Raw genomic sequence first — 17,180 nt, 5'->3', positions numbered from 1 at the left:
TGGGTTGTGGATTATTTATGTGGATGTAGATTTCTATGTATATCCTTCTATTGCTACTCAGCTTTAAAACAAGGAATACGAGTTTCCCGGTCAACCATATCTGATCACATTCTGTGTTATCCAGTAACATTGTTCAGGGACTGTCCGCCCTGATAGCTGAGTGGTCAGCGTAACGGATTGCCATCCTATGATCTCGGGTTCGATTCCCTGCTGGGTAGGGGATTTTCTCCGCTCAGGGACTGGGTGTTGTCTTCATCATTTCATCCCCATCCGGTTCGCAGGTCGCCCAATGTGGCGTCGAACTTAATAAGACCTGCACCAAGGCGGCCGGACCTGCCCCACAAGGGGCCTCCGGGCCAATGACGCCAAACGCTCATTTCCGTTTCTATTGTTCAGCAGCCGGACAAGAGAATTACTGTCCCATGCGCAGACTGCCGTTAACGCCACAACAGAAATGGCTGCGTTTGGGGTGGTGCCTTCACTGCAAAGCATGGGCTGCTGATGAATGGTGTCGCTCTGTGTCCAGTGACAGATCGCTGTTCTGGACAACTCTGGATGACCAGTGACCACCATCGGTGTATATGACGAGGATCTTGGCAGAGGTGCCATTCTTCCAACGTTTTGGTGAGGCACAGTGGTTTTACTCCCAGTGTCATGCTTTGGAGAGGCATCGGACAATGACGTCAGGTCGTGGCTGGCTGTGACTCATGGAACACTGAAAACACAACAGTAGCTCAGGGACATCGTGCGTCCTCATGTGTCACGTCTCGTGTGTGTTGCTGTTCTTTGTAACATCACGGTGTCATTTTTGAACATGACAAAGCTCGTCCGCGCATGGCACGTATCTGTATGGACGGTCTACGTGATGTTGAGGTACTCCGAGACCTGCCCTCGACAGAACGTGCGAGCGACCAGCTCGGACGTTAGTTAGCTCCTCTCCTGTGCCAGTATGTGTCTAGGATTTGAGCGACCAGTTACAGTTGATGGTCAGCTTGCTTCAGGAGGGGATCCAAAGGCTTGCTGATACCCTTCCCACCAGAATCAGCTACTGCATCCAGACTGGAACGGTGCTACGTCGCACCGATAAGCGGTCTCAGACTGCCAAGTTCTTTGTAGATTTCAATCTGTTTTGTAATAACGTCTGATACCCTCAACATTCATTTCGTTTCCTCTTCCCCTTTACGTGTGCTTGGTTTTTCTGTCAGCCAGTGTACTAACTTGATTCATTAAAACAGACAGGACTCCAAAATACTTTTGTGTTTGTATGTGTGTTTGTGTGTGTAACTGTGCATTTGTGCATGTGTGAGTGAGTGGGATACCCAAAATTAATTGGTTTGGGATACCCAAATTTACTCTTATCGCAAGGTTCTAGAGCGGATTGCATATAGCTGTATAGGCGCGAATAAGCAGCAGCAGCAGCAGATGCGCCAGCCAATAGCATCATTTGCCCACTCGTACCTGTCACTAATGCTTGTGAATGAACGAATGAAATCGGTTTTTGTGTTCGAGAATCGATTACTCCCAACAGCGAGATTTCTTTTTTAAAGCATGTCACGGTCACCTTTGATTTTAAAACTATTTAGTCGTAACATTCACTGTGGCAGTTTCACCTGTGTGGCCGATGTCAAATATTGCCAAAATTGTTCGTCAGCAAATATCAAAACGAGGAAAGATATCTAACATGCATGTATATTATCACGACGTTGTAATAATTCGGTACTAAATGTAATGTTTTGAAATAGTTCGAGAAGCTTTACACAGATGTTAATGTAAATTATAACGGATGGTTGCTTTGTTTCCTTTTGTTTTGTAGCTGGGGTGACTGTTAAAATTTCCTTCGCTGCTGATGAAATAAAATTGGCTTTCCATGCTTGGAGAATGTTATGCATGCACTCTAACAAAAAATGCCGACTTATTTTTGAACATTTTCACACTGTACTAAAGTACAACGTTTCACAAATATATCAAGTCTGACAAACTTAAAACTTCCCAGCAATTTATGTCTTTTAAGAATGGCGTTTCTTCACAGGTATTATTACACTCGCAAATTTTGATGTAACACAATTACAAACTCTTACTTGATGTACGTAGTATTACACTCTGGTGACCAGCATAATCAATATGCATAGACTTATTATGCAGAGTCATGAAATACATGATGTCTTCATCTGAAAAATCGATAGATTTATAATTATAACAATACTGAATTGGTATTTCTAATTACAGATGCAATTAATAAATCATTGATTTCACTAACATTTGTGTTACATGTATCATTATACAGTGGTGTTTAGCGCAAAAGACAATGTGTTCAGTGCAAAAGACATTGTCACAAACTGCTACTGAAAGAGACAATTTAACTATATTTTCAATACATTCGACTTCAGTTCTTACCTTTTCGATCAAACATTATTTGAATTGTAATGAACTGCGACATATTCATAGGTAAACAACATAATATGCAAACAGGCAAAAAAATAGACTTTTGTATTTCGTAGTAATGCAAAATGAAGATCGTATAGTTTCACAGCTAATTTAGCGATCTCTTCGTTACAGTGTGTGTCCTGGTCTGTTACTGCAGAACTTGAATGTGCTGGGCACATAACGCCGATGTCAACTTTTACACAAGTAACATCACACCAGTACACATGTTCACTGACGCCTGAGTTGCCATTAATACAGTATAGTGTGCAGTGGTCCGATGTTATCTATGTAAAAGATGACATCAGCGTAATACACGCAGCAAATGTGATGACGACATATTGGTTCCTGTTTCAAGCACAAAAATGTCGATTAATCCACTTGACAATAGCAAAATGGCCGATATTACAATAGTGGAGTTTATGAATAAATTGTTTTACAATCAAAAGTGACCATGACGTCCGTTAAAAAACTATAACTGCCAGCCACCAAATGTTACTACGGAGGTATCTAAGGAAGTGTAGCGTATATGAAAAGTGCACTTGGTGCAAACTCCCTATTGGACCAATTCTCCAGTATTACCTGTACGAACAATTTGGAGGCACAACTAATTCAGATATTTAGTCTGTACGGTACTTTTATGAACATATTTTGGGATCTTAAAGCAAATCTTCGCGAGATACACGACTCAGTTTTCTTGTAGCGTTAGTGATGTTTAAAGAACCGATATCAGAGACTGACTGTGACAATGTTTTGCTACCTCTACTCTATTTCACGCTGAGGGTACACAAGATCAAGATAAGATAAGTTCGGGTGGTAGAAGGGTCATGTGGCCAGTCACGTTCATCGCCATCCGTTCATAAGGGGAGAGTGAAAATGAGGAGCCAGTTAATGAAGAGGATACCCCCCGCCTTACACTGTAGACGGTTTATGTAGACTTAATTTTTATAAAAGTAATACGTAGAAACACAGATATAAAGACTGGAGAGGCACTGGAAAGGTTCAAATAGAGTTTGGCAAAGGTACCACTGACGTATGTTTGATTTTGTACCCAGTAATGAAACAAAACATTAAGCAAATGGAAGGCTTTTAGTGGAATTCGTAGACCTAGGGAAAGTATTCGTCTGTGTCAGTGCCTTGAAACACATGGGGAGAAAGTTATGAGACGAACGACTAATTCAAATAGTGACGAAAACATACTTGAAACAACAAAAGTGATGATTGAGACAGATTAAGTGATGATAAGAAGTATATCAGATATGCTTGGATGTTATTACCGCTGTAATCTATGTCTTATCTTGAAGAAGCAATCAAACAAAACAATTTCAGAATCAAAATGAGCGCTCAAGGGTAACAAATATCAGCGTTAATGTTTATACAATGACATAGCATTTTTTGGAAAAAAATAAGTTTAGAATATCTGCTGCGTGCAACAGATTCCGTGGAAAGCATGGAACATGTGGATGAAATTAAGCTGAAATAGGCGCAGAATGGAAGAAGTATGTATAGTGCAAGAAATACATTAATCCGTTAAGAAACTCTTTAGTGAGCAGGAATAGAGGAACAACAAAAGGAATACGTTACAAGTTCAGTTGCATGTGAAAATGACACGTAGACCATGAAACATCAGGAGAAGGGCAAACTGGAAGTATTTGGAAAATAGTACTTAAAGAAGAATGTTAGAAAGCGAGTGGATAAAAAGCGAAATGAAGAGATAGTAGAATATTCATGAAAAGAGGATGCAACAAAGTGAGTAATCTGATAAAGTGTCCAGGTATATTGCAGGCAATCAGTAGAAGAGAATATTTAAGGCCATATTTAAAGACTAGGGCAAATAGCATTACGGTCAACTGGAATGTATCGGAATAAGTAACTGAGACACTGCGTAGAGAGGAAAATTCATAAACGTACAGAAATCACGAAGAGAAACACACAGGACCCAAGTTTAGGACAATTTCTATTCATCACTCATATGAAACAGCCAGCGCTGGTACTTAAGGAGTGAGACGCACATCTTATAATTAACCCTTCTCAATAATTTTTCCAGAGAATCTCTTAGTTTCGAAAAAGTACACAATAAATATACTCATTTATGTACATCAAAAGAAATAACACCAGCTTCGGACCCCAATTGAAGCGTACGACCCGGCCGGAGTGGCCGTGCGGTTCTAGGCGCTACAGTCTGGAACCGCGAGACCGCTACGGTTGCAGGTTCGAATCCTGCCTTGGTCATGGATGTTTGTGATCTCCTTAGGTTAGTTAGGTTTCAGTAGTTCTAAGCTCTAGGGGACTGATGACCTCAGAAGTTGAGTCCATAGTGCTCAGAGCCATTTGAACCATTTGAAGCGTAAGATGAGACGCCAGTAAAGTGGGCAGAATGATGCAATTTTTTCTTATATTCAGTGATGCAAATATCAAACGGAAGGAACGTATTACCGAAATTCTCGAAGACTACTTTGAGAAATTTTACCTTTTTATGTCTTATAGTTTCATAAACAAATAAATCGACATCTAAAAATATTTTTTCGGAACTCATTACTTAGAACGAACTAACTGCATAAAAGTGAACATTCAGAATAGTATATAGTGTTCACTCGCTGTAACCTCGTAGGCGTCTCTTCAAGGAGTTAGGCATTCTAAACATAGCTTCCAATATATATACTAGCGGAAAAGAAATCGCAGCTCCAAAAATAATTAATGTAGAGTAATGTAATTTTGGGAATACATAGCAAGATCATAAATTAATGTAAGCGTGAGATAAGACATTGCAAATGTGAAATGCTGGTACATTAACAACCGGTGTAATGTGTTGTACAGTTGCCGGTTATCAGTCTGAGAGATGGAGTTCCATGCTTATGGCACTGGATCGATCAATAAAGGGACCGTTAATGCTGGTTGTGGATGATGTTGGAGTTGTCTTCTGATGATGTCTCATATATTCTCGATTGGAGGTAGATCAGGTTATCGAGCAGGTCAAGACAACATGTCCACACTCTGCAGAGCATATTGGGTTACAACAGCGGTAAGTGGGCGAGCGTTATCGTGTTGGAAAACATCCCCTCGAATGCTGTTCATGAATGGCAGCACAACAGATCGAATCACCAGGCTGAAGTACAAATTTGTAGTCTGTGTGCGTGGGATAACCACGAGTGTGCTCCTGCTGTCATACGAAATCGCACCCTAGACCATAACTCCAGGTGTGGGACCAGTGTGTCTAGCACGCGAACAGGTTGGTTGCAGGACCTCAACTGCGTTTCTTCTAACCAACACACGGCTATTACTGGCGCTGAGGTACAACCAGCTCTCATCAGAAAACACAAGAGACCTCTAGCCTGTCCTCCACGAGCTATCGCTTGACACCACTGAAGTCGCACACGGTGGTGGTTTGGGGTCAGTGGAGTGAACATAACACATCCTGTGGAATGCGCGCTACAGGGCATCTGGCTTGGATCTGTCCTTGAAGTAACCGCTTAGTAACAGTTCGTTGTGTCACTGTGGTGCAGAAACTGCTGCTCATGTTGCTGCTGCAGATGCGGTACAATGAGCCAGACCATACGCCGAACACGACAGTTTTCCCTCTCGGTAGTGCTAAGTGGCTGTCCGAACGCGGTCTTCTTGTGACTGCACATTTCCGTGACCACCGCTGTCAGCAATCGTGTACAGTGGCTACATTTGTGCCAAGTCTTTCTGTAATATCACAGAAGGAACATCCATCTTCTCGTAGCCCTATAGCATGATATTGAGATGTTCCTAATGTTGTCTTTGTCGCCATTAAGGCATTCTTGTCCAACATCAACTCACCACGTCCTAACAAAGGTAATTAACTCTCATGAGCGTTACAGCCTGTTTTTAAAGCGAACCTGAGCTCCATCCTCACAGTGCTGCTTTAGCGTGACTGGCGCGAAACTTGAGTAGACATTATCTTTCAGATATAAAAGCACCCCTACCAACTTTCGTTAATGCTGCACAACTCCATCTTGATTTTGTGATTTATATTCGCCAATGAAATTTATCAAAAAATAATGTACAGGGTGTCCCACTCAAACCTCCCTGATTTCAAGGACCCAGGAGAGAAAAACCACAGTAGATACGAAAGTGAAAAATGCACCAAATTGTAGAGATCTCAAAGAATTTATATTCCCGCGTCAGAAGTGCCAAGTATCGTCACCAGAGTGCAGCATGGTCGCATGAACTGAAACTGGCGACTCCATAGTAGCAAGCGCAAGCAGTAGTGTGGTTAGCAGTAACAAAATCGCCGATTATAGTGCAAAGAAATTATCGTCGTGTGTATGAATGTGATCCACCTGATGTGAAAACAATTAAGGAATGGCACAGGAAGTTTCTGGCAACAGGAATTGTCCTGAAACATTCTGGCGGTGCGTATTACGGAGTTTCAGAAGAGACAGTGGAGGACATCAGACAAACGTTTCTCAGAAGCCCACTTGAGTTAACTCGTCAAGCATCTGCGAAACTTAATGTACCTCAGTCAACATTGTCTCGTGTAGTTCATCAGCGTCTTCGTATGTGTGCTTACAAAGTGCAAATTCTGCAACATCTGACACTGAACTACAAACCACACGGATGTGCTACAGCATATTGATGTGGATGCCAGCTTCCTGGAAAGATGTTTATTCTCAGATGAGGCAAGCTTTCGTCTGTCAGGAAGGGTTAATAGGCATAATGTTCGGATTTGGGGTTCGGAAAATCCGCACGTTGTCACTGAACATGTTTGTGATAGACCTAAACTAAACTTCTGGTGTGGGCTAATGCACGACAGGATTGTTGTACCATTCTTCTTTATGGAACAAACAGTGAATGAGTCAGTGTATCTGGACATGTTGGAGCAGTTTGTGTACCCTCAGATATAAGACTTGACACCTAACATCATTTTTCAACGAGGTGGAGCTCCTCGGCATTGGTCATCAGCTGTTCGCAAGCTCCTGTGAACGAAATTTCCCAGTCATTGGATCGGAAGCAGAAGACCCATTGCCTGGCCACCACGTTCAGCGGACATTACGCCGCTTGATTTCTTCATGTGGCGGTTTGTGAAGGACCGCGTGTATGCGACCAAAGGGAACGATATTCCTACATTGCGACATTGTATCATTAATGTGATTGCAACAATAACAGAGGAACAAAGAACATGACAAGAAATTGAATGTAGACTCTATATTCTTCGTGCTACAAATGGTTCACACGTAGAGGTGTATTGATGATAAATAAATAAATTCTTTGAGATGCTCTACAATTTTGGTGCAATCTTTGTCGTATCTACTGTGTTTTTTCCTGGGTCTTTGAAATCAGGGAGGTTTGAGTCGGACACCCTGCATAGGAATTTGGAGAGAATAGTAATATCTCCAGCTATAACATGCGAAGGCTGACTTTAGTTACTCATCAATGAAGCTGTAACATGTTCTGAAACTTGTTCGATATTATTGTCAGAAAGATTCGTGCTTTTGCCTGTGGGGGCATTAATAAATTTCTCACATTCTTTAGTTTCAGAATATCTTAATTCTTTGCTTTGTAGCTCCATTTACCTTTTTTATCTGTTTCCAATATCACATCCCGAAGCTCTCTACATAGTTTCTATCAGTTTTTCATTAAGACCCGAAATTCTGACACGTAGTGTCTGTCAGAAAAAGCAAAGGATTGGAACAAGAGTTGAACTGAATGGAATTAGTCTTGAAATAATGATATAAGATAAACATCAACAGAAGCAAAACAAGGATAACGGAATGTAACCGAATTAAGTCAGGTCATGTTGAGGGGATTAGGTTAGGAAACGAGATACTAAAAGTAGTAGATGGGTTTGTTATTTGGGCAGCAAAATAACGTGATGGCCGAAGTAGAAAGGGTATAAAATGTGTACGGCAATGGCAAGTCAAAATTTGCCAACGTCTAATTTAGTTTTAAGTGTTATTAATTATTTACTGAAGGCATTTTCTTGGAGTGTAGCAATCTGTGGAATTGAGACATGGACGAGAAAAAGTTTAGACAAGAACGGAATAGAGGCTTCTTAAATGTGGTGCCACAGAAGAATGCTGAAGATTAGCTGCATATTTCACGTAACTAATGAGGAGGTGCTGAATAGAACTGGGAGACATGAAATTTGTGGCACAAATTGACTAAAAGAAGCGATCAGTTGATAGAACACATTCTGAAACATCGAGGAATCACCAGTTTAGGAGGGAAGTGTGGGAGTCGGTGGATGGGAAGAGTCGTAGAGGGAGATCAAGGAATGAATACAGTAGGCGATTCAGAAGTGTGTAGATTGCACTAATTATTCGGAGATGAAGAAGCTTGGACAGGATAGAGTAACAAGGAGAGCTGCATCAAACCAGTGTTCGGAGTGAAAATCATGCTCCATATGTTAATATTATCGTTTTTTTCCCTCCAGTCCAATAACAATCTATCTTTTCGAATGTGTCATTGATTATAGCAGTACAACACTGAATGACGTTGGCATTATAACTCTCACTTACTATGAGGTTTCTGGGATGTTTGAAATGTTTAACGCTGACCACATTATACCACATTATACATTTATTATGTTATTTCTAATAATGTCAATACCTGTTTTTCCATATTAGTTTCTCACCACTTTCCCTGCCAGTATGTAGTCACAAAAGTAGTTGATTATTTGGGCAATGACATATGATGGCGGTAGTTAAGAAAATTTTAAACCTAGACTGAAATTATTTCTAAGGACAACTACCTCTGTTTCACATAGAACTTTTATTTAAAGCTAGTAGTGTATGTAGCTGAAGAGAGTAAGCTATTTTTGATGCTAAATTTAGATCTGTTTCACTAGAATCTTGCTGCTTTCAAAGGCTAATGCAGTCATTTTTTTCAATTTAAGGCACTGCACTTCTTGTAGAGGCTTAGAGGGACAAAGTATTTCTATGTAAACAAGACACAAACTGCTACTCATAACATAAAAAAATATAAAAATAATGACTAGAAAAAATTATGGAAAGCTATATTTGGAGCACAGACCGGCATATGTATGAAAAATCAACAACGAGGAAGACAAAAGTGAAAGGATTAGAAGCCACTGAAGATCGTACAGGTAGATAGAATATGAAATGGAGAAATTTTGCAACGAACCAATGGAAAAAAATCCTAGTAAAGAATATTGCTAATATTGTTTCGGCATGTATTGCAGCCAGTGTCATTGTTTTAAGCTGTAGGCGAAGGTACGGTAGAAGGTCTTAATTGCTGGAGTAGTCCTCGATATAAGGAGGATGGTTGATGCAGCAGTTATGCCGAAATGAAGAGGTTATCTACCAAGTAACAGGAAAAGATGAATTGCATCAAAGTAAATCAAGGGTGACGGTCGAGGCAGCAAAAGTGTCGTTCTATTAAACTGTAGATGGCCAGTATGCAACTATACAGTACATAGAAATCGTATATATGTTGCCTGTACACTCACTTATTCCAAGTCATTGCTGTATAAATCATCCAAATGTTATAGGAAAGGTGGTGTAGCTGACCATCTAAGATGGAAGTCAGGTGTTCCAAATACGTTGATGTAAAATATTACTGCAGTGTTTGTAGAGGTGGAGTTTGACACAAAACTGATGGAGAGACTTACTCACGTCTTTTCTTCTTTTTTTTGTAGAAATTGGCTGGGCTTTTGAAAGTTGGCAGATACTGACGCATTCAAATAGTCTGTTGAAAGATGTTGACGCATCTGACTGCTCAGTATCAGATGCTGATCCATCTGTATGTTCTGTTGGCAGTTGATGATTCATTTGACTGTTGGCAAAGGCTGACATGTTTGACTGCTATCTTAGCAAATGCTAACGTGTTTGACAGTTTTACTAGCAGATACCGACGTATTCCATTGTTCTGTTGGCAGATGCTGATCCATTAAATTGTTCTGTCGAGCAGATGCTGACAATTTTGTTGTTACTGTTGGCAGGTGATCATACATTTGACTGTTCTACAGGCACATGTTGCCGCGTTTAACTGTTTCGTTAGCGACTGCTGGCACATTTGACAATTCTGTGGGTATATGCTGACGCACTTGACTGTTGTGCTGGCAGATACTGACGCAGATGATTGGCTTGGGAGAGTTCCTGCCCAGCAACGAGTTCATCACGATGGCGGGCGAGATCATGTGCAGCGACGGCGCCTTCACGCAGGACATCTGCGCCAACATCATGTTCCTCATCGGCGGCTTCAACGAGGCCGAGATGAACAAGGTCGGTGCCTCTGTGACGGAAGGTTTACATATCAAGCACATTCGTAATAACGAGGACGATACTTCATTCTGAAAGCGGTGTCGGCTTGTAACCTGTAATGGATCTGGGCGATGTGTTATTTTCTACCGGATTTGTCGATACCGAATCTAATGAGGGAGGTTGTAAATGTTTTCTTATATTTTTGTCAGAATATTTTTGTGAATTGTAATTTGCCTTATTTTATCCTAATTTGCTTATATGTTCGAGAGTGACAGCATATTGATTAATATTAGTAGACGTGACGAATAATATCAAAGAGACTGGTTACAAGTAGAAGCTTGTGTGTTGTGTGAGATGTCTTTGACGCTGTAGTCGTTTTTGACCGTAGTCAGTCGGCAGTGAACACTCGGTGTGTAACGGTGGAATAATGTACAGGTCCTCGTTATAATAATTTGCAAGTGACCAGCAAAAATGAGTTATTCTACTACTTTTTTATATAAACGTCAAGAAGGAAGCACATTTGGAAAAATGGTATTTGAAGCACCAAAAATGAGGCAAACGCATTGAACGAGGACATTTCCGCAGCCGACGAAACAGCATTATGGAATCATACTTCCACTAGACGACTGAAGCCAACACAAAAAGTCAAATATCATCTTATAAACATCCACAGAAATGTGAGTGCTGTCACGAAATATGCTAAATTCAAGTATATAAAAAATATTGAGCATATTTCAAACCACACATTCGCAGTTCTCTCGCAAACGCTCCTTTGTGGACCCTCGTACACTGGAATGGTTTTGCTTCATTTTCCGTATACTTTCACATGTGTTAGTCTTTGTTGTTAAATGTGATCAAACCCTCTATATACAATAACAAAATTTTATCGCTATATCAACAGACATAAAAATAATAAATCTTGAATGGTTCAGACGTTCGTGCAAAGATTTTCATCTGACATCATTTCAGTGATGTACGTTGCCAGTTTAAATTTGTGCTGTCACATACAACCGAACTCAAGCCCACAGAGTATTTTCTCTTTCGAATCACCAATGATTTTGTGTATTTCTTTTCTGTTCCATAAATACAGGTTTTAATCATGTTTATCAATTTTCAACTTCTTTCATGGCAAATTTTCTAAAATTTTACTACTAACTCGAGTGATTTCTTGACATTTAAAATACAACTTACGCAGTTAAGCTGTGTTTTATGTTTAACATGGCACTATACACTGGTATCCAAATTTAAAGCAACAAACAGAAATTTTAAAAAGTTTCTATTATTTTACCACAAATCAGTATAAACAGGTGATAGTAAAGTAGAAATAACGTAAAGATTACAAAACGTTATAGACTGCAATATGGATAACGGTAAACAAAAATTTTATTCGTTTAGTTCCAACTTAACGGATTTTCACAAACATTCTAACAACTGGTTAATGTGTTCAGTATGGAGTGTGACCACCTCTGGTACCAATACATACAATGACGGGTCATGCTGTGAATGATGTCATCAATCTCACGTTGAGGCAATAATGCCCATTTTTCCTGCAGAGCTGCTCACAGGTCTTGGAGAATGGTTGGTTGGTGTTGACGTGAAGCTACCCGTCTTCCTAATGTATCCCAGACATGCTCTATGGGATTCAGATCGAAGAGCGAGCAGGCCAAGTCATGCGTGCAATATCTTCCGTTTCCAAAAAAAAAGACATCAACCATCCCTGCTCTATGAGGTCAGCATTATCGTCCATAAGTACGACGTCTAGGTCAACAGCACTTCGCAACTACCGCGCATGAGACCACAAGATCTCCTTATGGTACGTGACAGCTGTTAAATCTTGCTGATTGACCAGTAAATTTTCATGAATAGATGTTGGCGTGGTCACCATAATCCCTGCCCACATCAGTAGGTAACCTCCACGATATCGGTCTCTTTCCACAATGCTTGGGTCCCCAAATCGTGTGCCACGCGCTCTCCAGATGTGAATCTGTCGAGAATCTACTTCCAGACCAGATCGGGGCTGATCTGTGAAAACATCATTGGCCCACTGTTCGACCGTCCAGGTAACACGTCGACGGCTCCAATCTAGACCGGCCAGAGGTAAACAGACAGCAGGTCTCCAACAATAAAGGCTACTCTACTGAAGCCTTCTGTACACCATCTGCCTCGACACATCACGTCCAGTGGATGCTGCGAGGTCAGATACCAGTTGGAGTGTAGTACGAAGACGGTACCATCTTACTCTTACTGCCAAACGACGGTCTACTCTTTCTGATGTCATATGTGGTCGGCCCTATCCTTATCTCCAGGATACAGTTTCCGTCTCTATAAACTGTCGCCTCATCCGAGAGACAACAGAATGATTCACATTAAGGCATCGGGCCACATCAGTTAGCGACTATCCAACTTACATTCTTCCTAGGGCTCTCCACAGCAGAGAGTCTGGTAGGCGTCTTCTCCGTGCCATACTGCACCGTCTGTGACTGTGTACAAAGGGACGGTGGATGTGAAACTCCGCTGCAAACGCTACCCTGCTTGACAGGTGCACAGACGTCATTTCTGTCGTGGTTGTCCGTTTATCTGAATGCCATCTTCTGTGCAGAACACGATCGTAACAACATCTGTTGACAGTTTGTATAATTATATCGTGAACTAGACACAAGAAGGGGAAATACTCGTTTGTTGCTTTAATTTTGGACACCAGTGTAAATCGCTGATATTTCCTGCATTTATGTCCCACGGTTTCCTATGTGGAGTGATTTAAATTGCAAAGTATAGAAACAAAAAATTCCATTATTACGCTAAAAAGTAACATACATTGTGTATCTTCATTCTTTCAACACAGTTTAATATACCGCACAGTATTACTGAAGGCAAAAAAAAAATACCAGTTTTCTGTTCTTTCAGTCAAAAGTTTTCGAAGATCTCAGAAATGACGTTAAATGAAAATGAATTGAATCCTTTAATATTTAGTATTGCAATAGGATTCAGAAATTTGTTTCTGTTACAGTGAAATGGCTACGTAGTCATTATTTTAAAAGAAAAGAACCACCCATCTCTATTATTATTAGACGGAGATTTATTTTTAAAGTTCTTATCAAGAATGTATGTGCCGCAGGGGAGTGTCGAAGGACCGTTGCTATTCACAATATACATAAATGACCTTGTGGATGACATCGGAAGTTCACTGAGGCTTTTTGCAGATGATGCTGTTGTATATCGAGAGGTTGTAACAATGGAAAATTGTACTGAAATGCAGGAGGATCTGCAGCGAATTGACGCATGGTGTAGGGAATGGCAATTGAATCTCAATGTAGACAAGTGTAATGTGCTGCGAATACATAGGAAGAAAGATCCCTTATCATTCAGCTACAAAATAGGTCAGCAACTGGAAGCAGTTAATTCCATAAATTATCTGGGAGTACGCATTATGAGTGATTTAAAATGGAATGATTATATAAAGTTGGTCGTCGGTAAAGTAGATGCCAGACTGAGATTCATTGGAAGAATCCTAAGGAAATGCAATCCGGAAACAAAGAAGTTAGTTACAGTACGCTTGTTCGCCCACTGCTTGAATACTGCTCAGCTGTGTGGGATCCGTACCAGATAGGGTTGGTAGAAGAGATAGAGAAGATCCAACGGAGAGCAGCGCGCTTCGTTACTGGATCATTTAGTAATCGCGAAAGCGTTACGGAGATGATAGATAAACTCCAGTGGAAGACTCTGCAGGAGAGACGCTCCGTAGCTCGGTACGGGCTTTTGTTGAAGTTTCGAGAACATACCTTCACCGAGGAGTCAAGCAGTATATTGCTCCCTCCTACGTATATCTCGCGAAGAGACCATGAGGATAAAATTAGAGAGATTAGAGCCCACACAGAGGCATACCGACAATCCTTCTTTCCACGAACAATATGAGGCTGGAATAGGAGGGTGAACCGATAGTGGTACTCAAGGTACCCTCCGCCACACACCGTCAGGTGGCTTGCGGATTATGGATGTAGATGTAGACGTAGAAACTAATGTGGATGGTGGAGGGGGGCGGAGTGGACGGAGGAGGGGGTGCACGCCAAACGATATGTCACCTGCGTAGAAGGAAAAATGCTCTCGAGCTCACACTGACTGTGTTACTAATCTGTTATTTAAAACATGTTCAATGTTACGATTATAATTTTTATGCTTTGAGGTTCGAAGCTTTCGCAAATGATATTTAATATCACGCTACACTAGTTAAGCTCATACACAAATTCTCAGGCTATCATGGAGATAAGATTTTCTAGTCCAATATTATTCGTGTTTAATAACTAAAAGGAGCTGGAAGGCCTAGTAAACTATAAACAGAAGTTAGTCCAGAATACCCTGTAATTCGTACACTGCTGCAAAGAAATTAATACACCTTTCTAGAGGTTTCCAAACCATTCAAGGTTTATTGTTGCAACAGTGGATATACAGTACCTTAAATAATTACATTTACAAATAGCACAAGCGTTTCTGAGGTACCATGTATCACCCCATGCTGAAACACCCACATTAGTGCGTGGTGTAGCCTCCACAGGTGGCAATGCAGGCGCTTATTCTTGCATCCAGTCAATCGTACAGATAGCGAATTCTGTCCTGGGATACGTTATGCCACGCCTGCTGGACCTATACACATACTCCTGTAAGAGTGGTTGGCTGATGAGTCACACGACTATTTCCCGTCCCATCACGTTCCATGCCCGCTAGATCGGAGACAAGTCTAGAGTCGTGCTGGCCAGGGAAGTTGCTGCTGGTCTTGCAGAGCACGTTGAGTTTCACGGGCAGTGTGTGGGTGAGCATTATCCTTTTGGAACAACAGATCACCTTCTTGTTCCAAGAACGGCAGAAGAATAAGTCTAACAATATTTTGGACATACGGAGAGCTATTTAGCGTCCCCTCCAGAAACACCAAAGGTGAACCAGAGTTGTAGCTTGTCGTACCCTAGACCATAATGCCTGGAATGGAGCCAGTGTGGCTTGCATGAATGCACTCTATGAGACAGCGCTCACCAGGTCTACGTCACACACGCAAACGACCTTCACTTGCGTGGCGGCAGAATCTGCTTTCATCACTGAAGACCATGGTGCGCCATTCCATCTTCCGAGTGATCCTCTGACGGCACCAGTCGAGCTTTGGGTGCGGCGTGAGTGGAAGGCGGAATAGAGGTGTGCGTGCCCGTAGTCCCACTGCTAATAAACGGTTCACAACAGCTATTGTTGGCACGTCTGGGCTCACAAGCCCTCTCACCTTTGCTATGGTAGCTCTACGATCTGCCACTCTTGTCTGTACAATACGACGACTATGTGGGCGTCTGTGCCGCATAGACATGCAGAATCTCGTCTGCAGGTCTGTTCACGTGACCCTGATATCAACATCGCTGCACAACTGATGCAACACGTACAGCTAGTGTGACCATCTTGCCACTCAGAAGGGGCAATTTGCCCCTTTCACACTCGCTCAGATGTTTGTAGCAAGCACGTGTCTGTAGCATCGTTGCCTGCTCGCTTCAAACGTTTACACCACACTGAGCCTTCTGCTTGTCAACATTCCCTACCCTTTAGAGTAGACACAGATGGCTCTCTGGCGGCTACGCCATGACACTATCTGTCGGAGGACGACGTTGAAACCATTGTCGGTACATCTACTATCCCCCAGGTGGCATATCCGTCATCGGACCAAAACTGATGACGTTTTTCCATGTGTACTAATTTTTTTCCCAGCAGTATATTTTACACTATTGGCCATTAAAATTGCTACACCAAGAAGAAATGTACATGATAAATGGGTATTCATTGGACAAATATATTATACTACACTGGCATGTGACTACATTTTCACGCAATTTGGGTGCATAGATCCTGAGAAATCAGTACCCAGAACAACCACCTCTGGCCGTAATAACGGGCTTGATACGCCTGGACATTGAGTCAAACAGAGCTCGGATGGCGTGTACAGGTACAGCTGCCCATGCAGCTTCAACACGATACCACAGTTCATCAAGAGTAGTGACTGGCGTATTGTGACGAGCCAGCTGCTCGGCCACCATTGACCAGACGTTTTCAATTGGTGACAGATATGGAGAATGTGCTGGCCAGGGCATTCTACTGGAATATCAGGACCCTTAAGGGGCCTAGCTGTTGTGTCTTGTGATTTCAAAGCAAAACAAAGACTTTCTGAAGCGTCCATCAACGAGGCGTCTTCAGCTGATATTGTCGTCCCAGCACAGAGATAGCACGTACACTACTGGCCATTAAATTTGCTACACCAAGAAGAAATGCAGATGATAAACGGGTATTCATTGGACAAATATATTATACTAGAACTGACATGTGATTACATTTTCACGCAATTTGGGTGCATAGATCCTGAGAAGTCAGTACCGAGAACAACCACCTCTGTCCGTAATAACAGCCTAGATACGCCTGGGTATTGAGTCAAACAGACCTTGGATAGCGTGTACAGGTACAGCTGCCCATGTAGCTTCAACACTATACCACAGTTCATCAAGAGTAGTGACTGGCGTGTTGTGACGAGCCAGTTGCTTGGCCACCATTGACCAG

At 41.7% G+C, this 17,180-nt stretch overlaps 1 protein-coding gene across 1 annotated transcript in view; it reads left to right on the top strand.

Moving 5' to 3' along the window:
* The window catches only part of LOC126425179 (lipase 3-like), a 65,639-nt gene that overhangs the window by 36,982 nt on the left and 11,477 nt on the right, over nt 1-17,180 (top strand). The window contains exon 5 of the mRNA XM_050088133.1: nt 10,470-10,628. Within this exon, the coding sequence (XP_049944090.1) occupies nt 10,470-10,628 (159 nt within the window). The remainder of the gene's footprint in view (nt 1-10,469; nt 10,629-17,180) is intronic.

Source organism: Schistocerca serialis, chromosome 10 (assembly GCF_023864345.2).
Source record: "Schistocerca serialis cubense isolate TAMUIC-IGC-003099 chromosome 10, iqSchSeri2.2, whole genome shotgun sequence".
Classification (NCBI taxonomy): Eukaryota; Metazoa; Arthropoda; class Insecta; order Orthoptera; family Acrididae; genus Schistocerca; species Schistocerca serialis.
Note: the sequence above shows the minus strand (reverse complement) of the source record. Positions and strands in the feature narration are given on the sequence as shown.